This window comes from Idiotropiscis lumnitzeri, chromosome 9, assembly GCF_059441095.1.
Source record: "Idiotropiscis lumnitzeri isolate Australia: NSW breed Sydney's pygmy pipehorse chromosome 9, RoL_Ilum_1.0, whole genome shotgun sequence".
Taxonomy (NCBI): domain Eukaryota; kingdom Metazoa; phylum Chordata; class Actinopteri; order Syngnathiformes; family Syngnathidae; genus Idiotropiscis; species Idiotropiscis lumnitzeri.
The window spans coordinates 4,830,825-4,851,156 of NC_142399.1; the positions used below are offsets into that span (position 1 = coordinate 4,830,825).

At 41.6% G+C, this 20,332-nt stretch overlaps 1 protein-coding gene across 1 annotated transcript in view; it reads left to right on the top strand.

Annotated features, from left to right (window-relative positions):
* Positions 1-12,958, top strand: part of lrmda (leucine rich melanocyte differentiation associated) — a 220,154-nt gene extending 207,196 nt beyond the window's left edge. The window contains exon 8 of the mRNA XM_088304918.1: positions 11,556-12,958. Within this exon, the coding sequence (XP_088161044.1) occupies positions 11,556-11,635 (80 nt within the window). The 3' untranslated portion in view covers positions 11,636-12,958. The remainder of the gene's footprint in view (positions 1-11,555) is intronic.
* Positions 12,959-20,332: the final 7,374 nt, after the last annotated feature.

Here is a 20,332-nt window from a genome sequence, read left to right on the forward strand (position 1 = left end):
TCAGGGGATGCGCAAGGGAGGCTGAGGACAGTCCGAAAAGTGTCATTGGGGGTGGGAGCAGAAAATCATTTCTCATGAGGTGAGACGGATCAGCAGTTAATCATGGCCTCATAGCTTCATCTCTTCTTGTGAACAGTGGATATGCCTTATCAATTAATCGTCGAAGAGATGCTGTGGAGCGATCTGTCTTTGAGTGACCAGGTTAGTCAGGGGGCAGCTATGGACAATTCTTGGTTCGATTGCTCCAGCCGGCATAATGTGCAAGGCTTCTCTAACGATGTCATTCAATACACTGCCCCATTGTATTATTAACATTTTGTGGAATACATGTTTTTTTTTTAAATCATGCAATTAGAATTATTATTAATAAAATTAATTCACAGAGCTTTTATTAGAAAAATTTTAACAATTTATTTTAACAAAATGGATTTGTTTTTTGTTCAAAATTGCCTGTTTAAATAATTAAGAATTCATTATTAGTATTAGTCGTAGTAAAATTAGTAATCATTGTAGTCAATCAAATTAGCTCTTTTATCGTGCTGAACTTGTGTGAAGACTTGGATTGGAATCCGACCAAGTCAATCGTAAGTATTCACGTACTTTTTCCGAATTCGATATCCATCGAAATTGCACTCAATATTCAAAAAAATTTCAGGACGCAAACTCCGACCTCGTCATCGGCAGTGCCTGCTGTGTGACGTTAGATTTGTGGCAATGTTACAAGAACCTAAGAGGAAATTTGGAGCACAAAAAGTGTTTATTACTAAATATTTGCAATGGTGTTTTTTTTCTCTTGATATTTGTTTTAATTATTTTCTTAAATCAATTTTTTTAAAGATAAAACATTTTTATTTATTTATTTTCATTATAATATTTATTGGGGAAAATTCTCATCAATTTTGGAATGTGGTTGCAGAAGAACCTTACTTATCTGCTGTTTTTTTTTTTGTTTTTTCCCAAAACCACCAATTTCTCAAAGCAGACCACGTGACCCTTTCATTGGTAGTTTTTATCGTACTTTACATGCCTCATACTGTCTCTGAATTGTGATATATACCATTTGCTCCATCATAATTTGACTGTCAGCGCCAGAGACAGAGGTAATGGCATGTGAAAACAAGTGCGAGCAAACAATGGCGTTTGGACACATTTTTAGCTGTGAGCGGAGATGGAGGCTGGAGACACACGCGTAGGCGAGGTGGGACAGCAAATGTTAAAGGATATTTTAGCGTGTCCTCTCAGATTAGGCCTCGGAGATTGATATCTTCCAGTCAGATGAAGCCTTGACGTGAGTGATCCTGCCCTTCCATCATTGTGACAAGTGGCTCTCGGCTAACGCTCACCCGTGTTGATGGGCGCGCGCCGTACGCCACGAGGGCCCTGGCCAACGTACCCGCCCTCCTCTCGCTCTGCCATCTCCGATTTCTGTTGCCCTTCTCCTCACTGTGTCACGTCCAATCACTATCCGGCTGGCCTGGCACCCGGTCGGGCAGGCGGGGACGGGAAGCGGGAGCCCTAGGAAGAAGCTGCCTCACAGGCGTCACGACGGACTGAAATGATTCTAATAACGGGGTGCTTGTGTAGCCCGAGATGGGCGACTTAGAGACAAGGACCGAGATGTAAGTAAGAAGTGGATAATGGCTGTGGGGGAGGCTGACGTGTGCCATCTCTGTCCATTGGAGGTGGTCAGGTGTCGCCTGCCAGGTTGAACAAGACGTCAGTTTGGATTGTATTCCTGCATGGTTTAAGGTCATAAAAGCATGCCTAGAGAAAACTAAATGTAGGAATTGTTGTATCCAGACATTTTTGTACCAAGCGCAACAACCCTAATGCTAACAAACGCAATAGACATGCTGATTACTAGCATTGCTGTTACTGCAGTTTTGTATATACTGCCCCCAAGTGGCCAAGTTGCGCAAACTGGAAAGAGCAGCACAATGGCCATTGAGTTGAACCAACAATTGTTTTTGACATTATTTTCAATTATAGAATGACCGTATTTAATTTTTATAAAGTACAAGCGCTATTTTTCATCCATACATGTTCTATACTCATTCTGACTTTAAGCAAGAGACGTGGGACACACATGTGCACATATGGATCAACATAGACACGCAATCAATTTAATTTACTCTCACATTCAGACCAAGAACAATTCCGAGTCTTAAAGCGTCTTGTATTTTTTTACCATGCAACACGTGAAGAAAATACATTTTGTGCTTGAGCAGCCTTAGGAAAGTGCGTTGGGAGCAAGATTTGACGCGTCTCAAAACGCCAGTGCACTAAATTTTGCCCACTATTTTTGACTTGATGGAAATGGGTGGTGACAGGTGGCGAGGTGCTATTTTGTCCAACGATGCGTGAAGTCCATCATTGTCTGTGTGGTTTAGTTAACGCGGCACTTAGCGACTGACATTGTTCGCGAGCCAGCAAAACACTGTCATTGTCATGTCATTTGTCTTTTTTTTTTGCCGAGCCAATCGGACACGCGTCGCACACCCAAAACGCCCCGCTGCTGGCTTCTTACAGTGGGCGTGTTCGCTCAGACGCATTCCCGATGTTATTTCGGTGCCAAATCCCCTTCTCGGAGGCCACTTGTGTCCTTGCGCCGCGGCCGTGGACTTACAAGCTACCTTCCTTTGAACACTTTTATGCCGTTGTAATTGACCTGACAATGGGGTTCATTACGCAGTCCCTTTCATGCTGTTTTGCCTGATAATTATTATTTAATGTGTTCAGATGGAGAGCATCATTAATTCATCCCTTCCTCCAATGTCAAAGAGATGAACAGTGAAGTTATCACTCTCTGGTGATTAATATTACGCTCTTTTGTTATTGAATCCTGTCCCCGTGATTAAACCTTCATGGAGTGACTCACCAGCCGCTCTTATTAAGGGCGACATTACCGAGCAGCGCCGAGGCTCTAATTGCTGTTTTCACTTGCCCCCCCCCCGCCCAACCGTCCCGGCCAGAGGTTTGCAACACTTATCTGTCGCATTTCTTTTAATTAGAAATCCAGGGCCTAATGAAGAACACAATCGATCAGCGTCAACGGCGTCCGTGCGGTGGTGTGAGTTTCGTATGTTGACGGAGAAAATGAGCACGGGTGATTAGTGGCATCATTAGTGGCTCCGCGCGCCCTTAAGGGTTGACAATGTCGTTAACTGACTGGCACAGTAAGTAATCGTCTTGTCATTGTGGGGCTGACAGGAGATTTTTGTAATTGTTTTTTTTTTTTCTCGGAGAGTTGCTCCATGACAGCGGCTGCCTCATGGAAGACGCTCCAAGGAAACTTCATAATCTCGTGAAAGCAACCTTGTCTTATCTCCGCACTCCAGAGCTACTGTAACCGCTGTGCTCTCACAGCTCCATGTGGAATAAATGTCACTAAAATTAATTTCACCGTTTGGTTTTTTTTTTCCATTAGAACCTCCTTCCACCTACACACACACACACACACAGACACACAACAATGATATCATACTTCAGTCAAAATTTATGTGCCCCGGAATTCAATTTCCTTTCTCGTCCTGGCGGGTTGGAAGAACAGCGACTGATAGGCGTTTATCCGCCTATAACTGTAATTCAGCCATCGGTGAATAATGCAGTCGTCTATTTAAAGCGTTTGATTATGGCCATTTAGTCAAATGATGATGATGGAGTGTCGTGTTATATTGTTAAACATACCTGCTTCCGTGTTACATTGCATGGATATGATTTGGAATTGACAATATTATTTACACTCGATTGAGAACCGTATCATAAATTGTGCCTTGAGAGAGATAATAACGGTCTGTTTTCCACATATTTCCAAATAATGGCCTCAAATACCACACTGTGCACTGTATGCTTCAACAAATAAAATGGAATTGATGCCATAATTGACTTTTCTAGACTTATGGTACAAACGCAAGCAAGTGTGTCCAGAAGTAGAAAAAAAAAAAAATGAAATTCTGATTAGCAAAATTAGACCAGGTCAGTCAGCAAACAGCAAAAATATGAGTATTAAAACAAAATATATTCTGAAAATATTTTTTTTAAAAATATAAAAAAATGCATTAACGTTGTCTTTTTCTTTTTTTCAGACCAAAAACTTTTTTCTGGTGGAGAGCAAAAAATTCTTACTTCACTGACAGTTCCGGCAGCCTTCGTCAGAGCCGTCACACTTGACGGGACGAGCGCAGTTTTGATCATCTGTTTTAAGACACGTCACCCGGAAGTGTGACAGCTCTGACGAAGGCTGAAGTGACGACTAGCTGAAGTTGAGAGTTTTTTGCTCTCCACCAAAAAAAAATGTTTTGTGTCTTCGTGTGATGTAATTCCCAAAGAATACCGGCGATTGCCAAACAAAAGCATTTTCGTTGTTAAGGCATTGATTTGGGTCTAACTATGAATCTAGGATGTTTGCGCAAATAAATAAATAAATAAAAAATAATGTGAATATTCTTAAAATAGATTTATTACTCAAAATATGCTGGGTCAAGATTAGCTCAAACTTGCACTTTAATTTTGAGGGAAAATACAAGAGACAACTGTTGCGTAAGCTCTTTATTCATTGTTGTGAAATGTGTTAGACAAATTTCCTAACAGTAAAATTGAATTGATTTAGTTAAATTGCTCAACTTAAAATGTTGTCAGAGTTTCTTCCCTTGAAATTTTCAAATCACATTTTTTTTTTTTTTTTACAGTCTGACCTCTTTTGTCCCACATTGTACCATCTCATGCTCCTAAATTTACAATAGCTTCCATCAGTTTTGCTGATTCACCAAGTCTAAGTATAGTCACGTCTGATCACCTGTAGCAGGCTGCTCAAAAAATAAAATGGATGAGCAGAATAATCATCAGTTCCTAATATTTGAATGAGGCTGCGCAAGTTGAACGTCAGTATTATTATCGTGCATGCCTCGCTCTGCATTTGTTCTTCTATTGTAGGCAAGCCCTCTCGTTCTTTCCGGCCTCCCCTCCCTCTCCGCCATCTCGTTGGCTTCTGCTGGGTGAAAAATGGCCCACATTTCCTTGATAGCCTGTGTGGATGTGGAGGGTATAAATGGCTAATGAATTACAGATGAACATTGACGCAAATTAATCTCCCTGATGTCCCAGGGTTATATGGCAGCTATTTAAAAGTTTAATCAATACGCTGAAGTTGAGAACATGCAGCGGCTGCAGTTGTTTGGCCGCAGTAAACAGTCGGGAAGGCGAGCGTCGAGGAGCGAGCCCGAGCGCAGGACATGCATCATGACGGCAGCTATTTGTGTTTAATGGACTAAATATTTTTTATTGTGGGAGGGTAAATGTCACTTTACTTCACAAAGTTGCACTCGGGAGTTTTGTTTCAGTCCCCGCGAGGGAGACAGATGTCCCCTCAGCTGTTAAAATGATCAAGCGCACCACGGTGGCGCATGCACATCATTAAAATGGCAACATGCACCTCATCATGCTTTTAACCAACAATGTTTGCTGTGGAATTACAAAGCATGTTGCATTTTTGTGGAAAGATTGGTTGTCCCTGTCCTTCCTTTTAAATCTGACTTTTGGGCTTCAAAGTTGCAAGACATGCGTGACCAAGAAAATGAATTTGAGCTGAAATGTTTCAGTTGCGATGTTTTAGAATATATATCATACATCATTATTCATGATTCCCCATTTGCAAACTTTGCTTCTCAATTTTTGCGTTGCCTGACAGCAAACATTTCAGTTGAGGTACACTTCTCAAGTTGATGCCGAGTAATTTCTTTATCACTATTGGCAGAAGTGGACGTTAGCAACTGATTAGCTTTTAGCGGCTAGCTGCTCAAAATAAAGTACAAGTGGCCAAGGACAGATCGTATTAGGTCATTTTTTTTTTTAGATCCAAGTTTGGAACTATTATTAACAAAGTGACATTAGGGTAGCAATTAGCATTGGTTTTTCCAGCTTTGCATGTTCTCTCTCGTTGCTCGGTGTCTTTGCATGCTTAGCTACTCGTCTGTCTTTAGAGATTGCGCTACTTCTTATTTGCCAGTACATAGGCGAGGATTGTTTACTTAGAGCAGAGGATCTCACACCGCGCAGCTCGTAGCTGCCGCTCATAATGGTACAGCGCAAGTTAGCTTAGCATGTAGCATTCGCTAGCAGCCAAGAAAGCAGGGACAGGATTGGCGACTGTGATGTGAACACGATGCTTCTTTTAACAAACTCAGAGCTGACATGTCACACTAACCAATGTTAGTAAGAAAAACATTTTTAAAAACGTTTTAAAAAATTAGCTTTAACAATCACAAAATGGCATTCTTTGAAATCACTCAATCAACAGTCTTACCTCATGTTAGGGTGCCATTACTAGCCGCTCTCCTCATCCCAGAATCAAACATGGGATGGTCCTACCATCTTACATGACCCTCCATGTATCAGTAAGTGGCCTGTTAACATAAAAAAAGACAAATGAAACATGATTTCACGTTTGTTTTCAGCTTAGTGGCACATTTCACCACCGAGAAGCAGCTGTGCGCCATATGGTGCGCACACATCTGGAATATATTTGTCCTGCTTCAGTCTCCTGTTGCCATTTTTTTTCAAGTGATTAATGGCTTTCATTGGTCATTTGATTTACCTCATTGTCTTTCATCCATGAAATGAAACACACATCCAATATATTTTATTTCTGGGGTGGGGGGGGGGCATGCTTTGCGTGCCATAACAAGCTGCATCACAGTCCAATGCCTGTGGGTTATGGCACACGGAGGTGTTATCTATCTACCTCCCCCCCACCCAACCAGAGTAGCGGGTAGTTGCCGAGCGCATCTCATGACGTTCGGCTGAGTTGATAAAAGGGTGACGGGAGATGAATGGTGACCACAATAATAGCTGTGGCTCACAGCAGCGTGCACTTCTCTCTCATAAGTCACTCTTGCAGAAAAACTCTGACCCCCTCTCTAAGCCCCCGTATGAGCTCCCCCACATGCGCGTTAGCGTTTTGTCTCTCCTCAGAGATAATACGGAAAGTGTAATTGCCTTGTTAATTGGCTTCCCCCCCCCCCTCTCACCTCGTTGCAGTTTTTCCCCCCTTGATGGATAGCGGCACTGATGGAATTGTTGGCTAAGTGGCCAAAAAGCTGGGTGGGGTTGTGGAGAAATAAAGTAATAGAAATTGGTGAAAAGCGGAAAGAATGGAGGAGAAAATAAGAAGCAGGCCGAGGGGAATAAGTTATAGGACGTGAAAAGGAGACAGCGAGTGGATTCATGCCAAGAATAGATAACCTTGATGTTAAAAGCTACATCCGTCGGATGTGTCTTGTCTGTGACATATTGATGGCCCTTGAGAAGAGTCGAGCTGATTGTATGCAGGGAACAATCATTAAAGCCTCTCCGGCTCCCTCCTCTCTCACTTTCTCTTATCGCTACATAATTTCGTCTGTGTGCGCCCTCTAATGAATGGCCTTTTTTGAAATGCGTTACAAACACGATCACTCTATCAGTCGTCATTTAGAGGGCACCAGGTATTAAAAAAGAATAACGGGAGCTGGTAAATGTTTAATGTAGAAAGAATACAGCAACATCCAGCAACCGTCAAACTCATTTTTGTGGATGGGCCAGATCATAGTTATGGTTTCCCTCAGAGGGCCGTTATGACGTTACCATGTAGCGAAAAAAACTGATGGATAGCCAGTTTTGAAATCAGAAGCCAGTAAGTAATTGTTCGTTCAACAAATTTGAAGTTGACACACATGATCCCCTTCGCGGGCCACATAAAATGAAGTTGCGGACCAGATCTGGCCCCCGGGCCTTGAGTTTGACACCTGTGATGTAGACCGTGCACCCATCCTGTACTGAATGGAAAGGGAATGCCGGGAGCTGCCTGGAATAGCAAATTGCCCGTGTTCGTTCACTCCCACAACGGCGCATAAGCTAAATTTGTAACTGCGTCGGTCTTGAAAAATACCAAAAGAAAACTACATCCTTGTACACCGTTAAACTGAACTTTGCACTAGACTTGTGCTGGTCACCAAAATAGGGCCCAAAATCTTCAGAATAGCAACGCGTTAGTGGGCGAAACTTGAAGCGGACTCGTGTGGGTCTGCTTCTTATTCCTTGTTTTGCGATCCCTTTATCGCTGAGAATCACGCCGAGGTCTTGGAAGATTTTCTGACATTTGGGACAGTTTTAACCCCCAATTTTCTATGCAACTTTACAGGCGTAGTTGCCTGACAATGTTGGTCAAATTCCAAATGATAACTTTTGAGGTTTTAATGGTTGGATGGAGGTTCTACTGGACATATTGTTCACCCAGAAAAGATAGGAGCCCTTAAAAAGAGTCTAGCCAGTGAACAACCAAAGATTCCAATAGACACAAGCTTGAGGGTATATATTTGTAGACGTTCATGGTTAACCTTCGCAGATGAAGCAACTGAAGCTGAAGCGCCCTGAAGCCTTCACGCTCTGCTGAGTTCACCACGTCTCCGTGCGGGACTGAGAAGGACTGAAGGGGTCCAGTTCTTCGGCACTTATCAGAGAATCTTCGAACAGTTTGAGAGCTGACGCAACACCGGTTTTGCGGGGAGAAAGACAAAATAGAAGATGTGCAATGCGGAATCTTGGGAGTTTTTCCAACTCAACTTACATCCCAGCTCCGTTTTCATTATAAGGTTCATAAAAACAGTCGAAGAAGATCCCTTCACAGCGAGCGCTCGTGCTTATTACCCGAGAAGATGGACAAAGATGGCAGGCAGAAAGAGAGCAACGATGCTACGCTTGTCTTTTAAGTGCTCGTGGCACTTTTGGGACCGTACCTGATGAACTCCTGCTTGATATCAACGAGGCGAGGCCATCCTCGGCGGATCCCATCCCAGTCACTCCACGATGGCTATCCACTTTCGCAAAACCATAACGCACAGCTGGAGCCGCCGTTAGAAGTGACAGATTAACCAAGTAACAAAAGGCCTCATGCTTGCCGTGTAACAGTTTGGCCTTTCCGCCGCTCGTCACTTAGCACCTGTGGTTGTTCTTTAAGCTCCGCTCCTCTTTATTAAGTCGACATCCGGTATTGTCCTCTTGGTGAATGCAACAGTGTGCTTCCATCATGAGTGTCCGCTCGACGGGGGCTTGATGTCTTTTCAGCAACATGAACAATGCTAGCTGCACATGCTTCGGCATAATCGAGTTGGAGGAATTTCCATCAAAAAAAAAAAGCAAAGCGGACAAAACTAGCTCTTCTCTTCACCGGGGTTCTGCTTTTTGAGCTACTGGTGACCACAACACCCGTACAACAAGTACACCTGCAGCATCTCATGAAATCAAAGTCACTAAACTGATTAAGGGGCAGAGGAGAAATTGTGATCTTCACGTTTACATTTGATCAATTTCGAACGATATATATGGAATGTTGGCATATTAGTAACTGTTCGGTGTGAACTAAAAAAAGGTTGGGAAACCTGATTTAAATGCCAGACTGGTGATATTCGATCATCACTTACCAATAAAAATATGTACTTGTAAAAGTAAGTGTATATTGTACTTTTAATATTTTTATATATTTTTTAAATTAATTTTAATTGTAAATAAAAAATAAATAAATAAATGCGAAAAAGATGTGGGCGTGGCTCTTCGTCCAAAGTTCTTTTTTGAAAGCCCTGCTCCTCGTAACGAGGCGACTTGATGTTGAGCGTACGTAAGTGAGACATCAGTTGCTGTGTTAGTCAGAAGATTTTCGTGTTTGCTTTGTACAATTTCTACTCTCTTGCAAGTTCAAAACTCAAAAGACATCTTTTGCAGTAATACGGAAAAAATACTGCGGCAACAATTCTAATCTGGTTAACTTTTTACAGTTGTGAATGTTAAAATGTTCAAATAAAATATCACCTGTATGGTTAGTAAAGGTTTCATGATGGTGACAGTTTAACGGTGGAAGTTTTTTTTTTTTTTTCGTACGTCCCTCAGTTCCTTTGAGAAGCGTTGTTTCCAAACTCAACAAATCACATCTTTCTCAGCGTCCATGGAACAGATTGTGTTCCGGTGTATATAAAAGCATCCCCCGTCCGGTGCCTGTCTGATCAGAGCGCAGGAAGGCGCCCCCGAGTCCTGTGGTGTCAAGCCCAGTCTCCAGCCATGTTACCTTTGTCCTCGGGCAAAGTGTGGCAGCTGGAGTTTGGAACCTCCTCACTGTCAGCCACACACACACGCATACAGACTGATGAGCATATATATCCCACTCACACACCGGGGGAGCAGGCAGGCATGGAGCTGGTCCCGGATTTTATCGGAGGTGACAGCTTCTCACACTCGAGTGTTTGGATCACCTCAAGTAGCTGGGCTGTGAGGGGGGAAATGAGCACTGCTCCTCTACAAAGTCCAGATTTAGATTGACTGAGCTTGTCCTCGGGCCCGTGGGCTGCTTCAACTGCTGCAGCCTGACAAGAACACCCACTGCTGCCGCGAGGGACTGGTGTGTGCACATCTGCTTGCGCACTTCATATGTATGTATATATACATCGAAATGTATATGTGTGTGTGTGTGTGCGTGCGCGACCACTTTGAGGAGAGCGACGTGTCAGGTTGGCTTAGAATGGAGGGTGGCATCAGAATATGCTTGGCACTAATATGGCACCAGTATCGCTGTCCCCGTCTCTGCTTTCTGTCACTTAGTCGCCATCTTCTCCCCGCCCTTGACAGCGTCTCTTTGGATTACGTGATTGTACTCCGGAGCACGCCTCATCCCGCCCCCGAGCAACGACACCTTCCCCAGCCGGGCCCTCCTCTTTCTCCTCCTCTGTCTCGCCACTTCCTGCAGTGTACTTGATGTCGATGTTAAAAAGCCTGGCGAAAGACGTATCTGTTCTCCTGTCAGAGCATCATTGACAGCACTAATGCCACTTGTCCTTGCCTCAATTGGCGAGAGGCGATACTAAGCCGGGGCCCGCCTGCCTCATCAAGTGGCGGCGTGTGACTCCAGATGTGATAGCCCTCTATCTCCATCTTGGCTATCCAATGAGACAGGCTGCTCAGAAAGTTGCTTTGCACTTAGATTAATAAATATACGTCTTTCAATATTTCATACAGGAGGCACGTTGAAATTTTTTGAAACATGTTAATGTAAGTGCATATGCTACGAAAGACTGGTGAGTAAAATAATGAGTTGTCTTTTGTTTAATCTGAGAGAGAGAGCGAGAGCGGGCGAGAGAGAGAGAGATGTAGTCCCCTGCCTCCCAAAGACGTATTTATACGTCTTTCCCTTTTTTTTTGTTGCGTCATAGCTCCGTGTTTTTATAGCATTAAAACACAATATTCTGTTGGCCTCGCTGGAATTGAGGGGTTTCCTCTAGTGAAAATTTCTGGGATAAATTGAGATAAAAACAACATATTTTGTTATTGATTCTTCATAAAATCAGATATTACCGATTATAGTTCCAAAATGTTGACCCTAAACTGTATTTACTAAGCGTCATTTGCTGAGCATGTACAGACACAAAGCGACATCACGAATCCTCAGTAGTACACTTGTAATAGCTGACTGCATTCTAACTAAAAGCAAATATTTTTACGGCATCCTTACCTAACCTTGTCCCTGTGGTGTTTTTTAGGCATCTTCGCTAAGTGCCGCTACGTCTACTACGGCAAGCATTCCGAAGGCAACAGATTCATCCAGAACGACCAGCTTTGATGGCGTCGTCGGGTCCGGGAACAAGAGGGACATCGGAGAACATGGCTGATAATGCACAGGAAGAGAATTTATGTCATTATTTATTTATGCTCCGCTGATGATAATGCACTTCAATCAAATAATTGCTTTGACTTGGGAGCAAAAAGATCTTTCAAGACAGTGCAGTTGACTTCTGTACCTGCCTCCTGCACACACACACACACGCACGCACACCCCCCCACACACTAACACACACACAGTGACAAACAGGTCCAACCTATTGCGTGTCTCGGCCTGACAGCCATGATGGATCACCCATCCACTGCTGGCACTAATCAAGGGTGAAAGGGGTGACGGTCACACACCTGAGACCTGACATCCGACCCCCCAGCCCCCCCCCCCCCCACCACCCCTCACAAACACACACGCGAACAAAATAGAAAGCACTAAAATGTTGGAAATTTTTTAAATCCATTTGATAAAAACAACAAAAAAAAGATCTGTTTGCTAGTCTCTTATTTTAATCACATGAATGCATTCTAACGGACAGCTTAAAGCGTTCTATGTTCAAATTCCACTGTTTTTAGTCATTAAAATGTAATGCCAAATATCATTTTTGACCATATTTTGTTAAACAACACCTTTATAACACTCCATCCGAAAAGCCATTTTAGAGTCCAAATTTTGGGACCAGTGACCAAGAATCAAACCAAAAATCAGGATATATGACAATTCCCCAATTCTTTGAGCATAACTTTTTTGTTGTTTTAAATATATTGTCCAGTCATTTAAAATGTGTATTTTTTTGTCATTTCAGTTCCTCTTTTCATTCAATGAACACTGATTATTTACATGCCCCTGTGATTCATCTCAATTGAACCATAGAAAAATGACACCAGACACTTGCCTCAAACGTAATACTCGTTCCGAATCTCAGATCCATGAAACGTTTACATAATTATAACACCTGAATTACCACTTAAGGCATTTAACAGCAGGCGTGCTGCCAATGTTAGCATATGCCGCTAATAACTGACGTGACCTGGCTGTTCCGATACAGTCATTTTAAATTTAATGTTCATATCAAGCAGCCGTCTGAAGCCTGAAACATGGGGGGATATTTTGCCACGTATATTTTTCATAATGAGGTATAAAGAATGGCAAAATGCCGACTACACTTTGGATTGGACGGTCCTGGCTGACGTTGGGCAAGAGGCCGGCTACATCCGGCACTGATGGCCAGCCAATCGGAGGGACAAATAACCATTCACATTCACACCTGTGGGCAATTTTGAGTCTCAATTGCATCATTTTGAAATGTGGGCGGAATCCAGATTACCTGGAGAAAACAAGCACGGGTGAGAACATGAGAATGTCACACTGAAGAGCAGAGAGATTCAAAACCTGAACCTCAGAACTATACTGCTTCCCCACCATGCTGCCATTAATATTCAAATTCATCAAATTTTGGGTCAGCCTGTAGATACAGGACATTCCAAAATGGTAATGCCATACTGATTTTCTCCACTTAAATGTATGACACAGTATGCAACGGCATTGTCCAAATACTTGTGGACCCAACTCTGGAAACAGAGTCGTATCTCTCTTAGCACACAAATACAAAGGCTAGCAAAGAAGCCTGCAGGGCTACTAATGCAGAATGTCACTGATCTGTTCTGATGAAGTAGCGTGCCATTTTTGCTCGAGCAGGAAGTTCCCAAGCTAGCAGCTGCAGTGATGGTGAATTCAGGGTCAAGAAAGCCGCAGCCTGGAGGTAAATGTTTATCAATTATATCTTAATTAATCTACCAGCCGTAAAAACGCATACGTTACTATCTTGGAGACGAGCAAACGTCAAGACGCCGTGGCACCGGCGTCTTTTCCCCGAGATGCGTTTTGTGCGCGAGTGTGGCAGCTCGTGAACGAACGCGCGGTTGACGAGAATGGGAAGTGACACCCACCAAACTCGGTGTGTCCTCCAGCCAGCTCCGGTGGCTCAGCGCCTGTCAATTCCAGCTCTGTCACCGGCACTGGCTCAATGGCAGCGCCTGTGACACATGTCACAAACTTTTAAATGTCTGCTCTTTTCAGCAGGATGGCTGGGCGCACGCTGCAGCCAGGGGAAGGATGACATTTGTAGCGTGCGTGTGCATGTGTGTTTGCGGCAGCGCGCGTGTGTTGTTGTGCGGCCCTCTTCTTCCTGCCTCCTCGGGCTGTCAGTCCCAGTTTCCTGTGAGCATGTCACGACGCAGACAAATAAACCTTGTCATTTTGAAACGCCGCCACTAGTGACCACGCTCCTGAACGACATGTCAACTGGAATATGGTCACACACCCTTCTGTGGGAAGTCGGCGCGCACGACACTGAACGACCACACAACCGCAGTAGCATTTCAAACTGACGGAAAACGATCACAAGAGTACATGATCTCTGACATTTCCATTGACTATCTGAGCATAAGTAAGACTTACTCGCATATTGTGGGTTGCCACAAATGCGTTGAACTCCCTTTTCGATGTATTAGATATCTAGCAAACTACATTGCTAGCTAGGTATAGCATTGCTAGCTAGGTATAGCTAGCTACCTAGCTAGCGACCTAGATAGCAAGTGACCTAGATAGCTAGATAGATAGCTACCTATCTAGATAGAAAGCTAGCTACCTAGCTAAATACATCGTTATGGTGGGGCCCGGATAAAGAGAGACTCATGTGACGATCTGAAACATGTTGCGGTGACGTAAGTATGAGGTTTCGATCGTCATTAGTCATCGAGGCTAATCGCATTGTGTTTATGTCAGCTAGCTTGCGCAGGGCCATAGCTCCTCATTTGTTTAAGGCTTTTTAATATTTGATGCCTTTTTTGATATTCATGCTAAGTTTACGTTTCAATTTATATTGTTTGAAATTGACCCACTGAAAATGATTCTAGACGGTAAAATGCAGTTTGCTGCAAATGTGAATTTAAGAACCAAAAACTGATGGTTATATAAAAAAGAACTGTTTACAATACAATACAACTTTATTTATATAGCGCATTTCACAACAGCTGTAGCTGTATCAAAACTATTTCCATATGGAGGAAACATTAATTAAGAACATAGTTTATCCAAATGCACCACTATTCTATAGAATTTTCAAGAGGGTACTCGAATGCTAAAATATTCTACCGCTGCAGCCCTACATTCAACCTCTCCCCATTTTATTGTGGTATTTTTATTGTTTAATAATACCATTGACCCCGGCATCTTCCAAATAATTGCTCTTTCAAATGACTTAAAAAGTCATGCATACCTTACATAACAGTTTGTTTTAGAATTTTAACATTTTTAATTTCACAATATGATACAAATGTTGAGATGCACCCAATCTCTGCTTATTTACTTGTAATTTCACCATGTAATAACACAAGTGGATGGTGATTCACCTCCCCAAAAGGCACACTCGCTCTTCTGTGTCACTTCCTCCCCTGTCAAAATCACTAAAGGCCAATCATCCCATCACAGCGTTCAAAGCCCACAGCCGTGATGGCTGGTTGACATCAGCTAATGCAAATATACAAGGAGCCACAGGAAGAAAGGGGACTCGTCTCTATGAGTGACAACTGGCCATTGATAGCCGAGCAGCTTCTAAAAAAAAAAAAAAAAAAAAAAAAAAATCAGTGTCCGTCACTTTAAAAAGAAAAATAATGAAATACTTCAAAGAAAAAAGTAAAGCATGTCTTTGGTTCATCGATTGTATACATATTTTTTTGTTACATCTGAAAAACAAATGTTATATTGGTTCCATCCCAAATGTACTTTTTTATTATTATTGTTAAAAACAATTTGAAGTTACAAGCAGGTGCGTAAATTAGGGATCAGAGCGATATGATTGGACACTTAAAATATGAGAAGAATTTCTTTCACCTGAAAGCCATCATCTTTTACTTGGTTTCAGAAAAAAAAAATATTTAGATGCGTGAGGCCCTTATTTCCATCATGCCTGCTCTTCGACAAGAAACATTTGTCATTGGTTGTGGGACCGGGGGGGGGTGGTTCTGTGCTGTTCTAATTAGCTTGTCAGGGGGCCTCAGGCTGAGCAAGCTGCTTGTGCTAAGAAAGATGGACACACTGACACGCAAGCTGACAGCCAGTCGATAATGTGGCAATTAATGTCATAAATAATTCCACTGCCAATTATGTCAAAATGGACTTTCACTCTGCTACTCCCTTATCATTTCCTCTGATAAGAAGAACAAGCGTCTTGCCCCCCCCCCCCCACCCTATAATTAAATGGCTTTTTATATGGAAATAGAACGTAGCCCCTTCACATGGTGCTGCAAAGAAAATATTGAGGACAATAATGAATTTGCTTTTTCTGACCTTTACCTCAAAGGAGTCATGTGACACAACCCCGAGGCTCTTAAAATGTCATTGGCTTGTTTGCGCCACAAAAGATAACTACATCGGAGAATGCAAAGACAATTAGGAGCGAGTGATCGATCCTCGCCGATATTCGTAAAAGGTTGCGAATGCTTAACCATCAGTGAGAATATTGATCGTGACACCGCATCACTCGCTGGAAAAAAAAAAAAAATGAGAACCGTTCCTGGGAATGTGAGGTCGATCAATGGTGGCACGTGAGAGTTGGCGCTGACTTGAAAGCAACTCTCACGACCAGGTACCGACCACCTCAAATCGGACTGGCATCGTGCTTTGTATTTCTGGACGTTATTACAAAATTGCGTCGATCAATTCACAGCATTTTTTCACTAAATGCTTAACAATCACTTGCCGGTGTTTTTTTTTTTTGTCCCTCCAAGTGGCTCTGCGGAGGCGAACGGTGGGTGACCACTCACCATGGGGCTGACACTAAGCTCCCGCCAAATGTATGAGCAAATAAAGTGAGCTCAGCGCATGTTAAGGCCTCCTAATGCACTGTAAAACAATGTTAAACACGACACACACATCTCGGGGCTGCGAAGGTGGCCGGGATGCTCATAATATACGGCCCGCCAGCCTCAAGGTTGTGTCACGTGCAACGATGCCGGCAAAGGCCTTGAGAGGACAATTTGACTAAGTGAGTAAATCAGCCGCCTGCTTGGCATTTCTATTACACCTCCGTGAACAAGGAGAAATAATAACACTCCCTAACAAATCACATTGACTGCACAGAGGCAATAGAAAATCCTTTCTTTGTTGTTTACATTCACTTTTGGCGTTTATTAGGCGAGCATGTCAACCCTGCTCGATTGTATTTTGCAAATATCTGTATAAGGACTTCATTATAGAAAAAAAAAAGTATCATATATTCTAGTAAAGTGCTGATTTTCTTTTCTAGTAACATTTTAACCTAGAAGTGAAGTTAAGTCAAAAATGTTCTTTCCAATAATATGTTCCAGTAGCCAAAACACGACATTCTGATTAATATTTTACGTTTTTGGAATATGAATTAAGCAGCAAAATCCATCTGTCTTTATCCATCTCAAGGGCGGCCATTTTGTCACTTTCTGTCCACTGAAAATGACATCACAGTTGCGCCAGGGCTGAAATAACGACCAATCACGGCTCACATTGCGAAAGTCACATGACCAAACTCAGATGCGATGTCATTTTCAGTCAACGGCAAGTGGCAAAATAATCTCATGATCTTTTTTTAAAGTTGTAACTGATTTTTTTGTGATGTAAAGTATATTAGTGTAGTGTATCTTTTTATCATACAAAAATATAATGTCTTGCATGAAAATGTTTTATTTTAATTTTTCAAAAATATTTCTATAGATTTCTCCAGAAATTACAATTTATCTCCATAATATAAATTTAATTCCAGTAGTTTTAAATTTCAACTCTTGGAATATTTCAATTCAATTCCCGATATATATTCCCTCAATATATAAAATTGCCTAATTTTCTCCAAATCTAAAATATACTCTAGAAAAAATGTTTGCTTTCTTATTTTAATATTGTGATTTAGAATGTTTTCACATATTGTAATATGCAACATTGTCACAGAATTACAACTTTTTCCTTTTGAGACTTTATTCTTGCAAACTTACCACCTCCTTCTCATACTTCCAACCCGCTAATATTATGACTTTATTCTCTACAGTGGAACAACATGATTTTTTTTTTTTTTTTTGAAAAGCCATTTCTCATTTTTGTCCATAATTATTGTGTCATTCACTGGCCATGCATTGCTTGCTTTGAATCAAGCACTTAAATGACCCTGTTAGCATAATTAATGTGAGCATCCTGAGGGGCTGTTGAATATTAATCATTGGCATCGGCAGGCACTGCATGGCTGCTTTTTATTCTCAGAAAATTACTTTTCTGACCTTTTCCTGGAATGGGATGGCTTCATTAAAAAAAAAAAAAAGTAATAATACAACGATATTTACATATTTTTTTTAAGAATATTTAATTTTCATATTTTGACATAATTGTGTGAAAATTGTGACCTAACATTAAGACTCAATTCCCACTTTTCACTATAATATGATAACCATAAATGTAAAATTAAACCTGAAGACATGCACATTGTTGCTCACAAAAATGTAAGATTTTATTCTCAGAAAAGAGAATTATGATATTAAAACTTGTAAAATTATGCCTTTTTCCACAGAATGTTGACTTTGTCTAATATTACTTCACTGATTTGGTTTTGGTTTGAGACAAACCGTCTAAAAGTAAAACCCTCCAACGGGTGCAGGTTGTCATCTGAATATTAAATCAGACGCTGTCACTTTCACGGTGTCACAGGCATCATTAAAACGACGACGACATGCATTTTGGCAGGAGAAATGCGCTAATGATACACAATTGCAACAGCACGACGAGGCATGCATGTAATGTTTGCATGTTAATGTTTTCACCCTGAGGCCCTGAAGGCTTTATTTAACACGACATAAAGCATCAGCCATTGATTTCACATGCTCGACTTCATCAATCAAACATTTGAACGCACATCTCACGATACACTGACATTTACAGCTTCTTCCTGCACGGCACATGCGTTTGTCGGCGGGTGTATTGGACGCCCAAACAAATAGGCACATTATACTTTTGTCACAATGATTTTGTCTCTTGTTACTGTAATGATTTGTACAAACACAAAAATTAAATTAATTGGGGAAAAAAATTCTACACGAAAAAAATGTTTTTCCTTGAGAAAAAATGTGTAAATAATGTAATATGGAATTTCCCAAATTTGTCAATTCTCCAAATATTTAAAAGAGAAAATTATTCAGAAAAATGATGACCTGATATACCCAAATCGCAAAAATTCCGACTTCTACCATTATTTTTGTAAATTAATTTGTTGGAAATTACGAGATTTTTCTCCCAACAGTTCTAATGTTGAACAACTTGTTAATTTAGGTTGAAAAAAAGCAAAGCGTGCAATGACGGCTGAGTTTGAATATATTTTTGTATAGTAGTTTTTTTAACCTTGGAAAAAAAAAAGTTTTCCGGTGATGATTATGTGCAATTTGTAGAAATCAAGACATTGACAACTATGGGGGAAAAGAAGTATTTTGTATTTACCCAAAAACTTTGTCCTAATTTCTTTTAACTGTTACGTAAAAAAAGAAAAAAGAAAATCAACAGTCATGAAAATTGTTTGCGATTCAGCAATTTGACTAAAATGTTCATTTTTTTCTATTAAAAAGCATTGGTATGCTGTCCCTGCATTTACTTAGCACTGAATCAATCCCAAATTCTGCAGTATCATATGCCACTAATTGTCATGCCGTTTTCCACTAGTATCTTATCAGCGTCATTTAGACAAACTCAATAATGTCCTTTTGATTTCCAGTTCAGTGTGAATGCTGGAATTACACTCCTCAGTGCACAAATCCCCGTGAACATAACATTTCATATGAACACACTCCTCAGTGTAACCTGAGGGATGCGTGCGTGCGTGCGTGCGTGCGTGTGTTCGTACACGCGCTCTGCAACCAACCTTCCCACAGGGACTTATGGAAGAAGGCGTTAGGATGACAGTGATGCACACAAGCCCGGCTTGCGAACACCAGCTGGTGACGAATGGCCAGGAAAAGGTGAACGGGAGGGGGGGGGGTCTGTTCTCTTAAACACACGGAAATCCCACCTGACGCCGCTCTCTTGAGGTCATCTGCCAAGGCACAAATTAAATCCTTGAATCATGAAAACTGTGCAAGCGCAAACGTGCTGCAATTTATGGAACTCATACAAAATAAGTGGTCAGTGCAATGTTTTAAGTACGTTGTTCTCTGCGGGACGCAATGTTACGGCAACATATTGAATTGCATTTGTCTTCTCTACCATCAAGTACTTCATGGGGAATGAATACATTCTAGAAAAATATTATTCTTGTGGATGTAACAACATATATTGTCCATTACGCAGCACAGAAGAGATCGTATAAACAGCCAGAAAGCTAGCCAGGAGCTAGCAGTGTCAGATAGCTACTCAGCTTCCCTAGCTAGCAAGTATGATAGATACAGTGGCTATTGTATAGACAGACAGACGGACAATTTCCTATTTTCAACAACAATAACAAAAAAAACTGCTTTTATCGTTGCCGGTTATATGATGAGTTGAGGTTTGTGTGTGTGTGGTACTCGCCTGCTGCCAAACTAGCTAGCTAGCGAGCTAGCGTACAGTAAGAGTACAGTTTAATCAAGTAAAAGGACAACAAAGTGTTCCGCTAACCACTTCGGAAATTGATGTTTGAGATACTTGGTACAGTAGACGCTCATA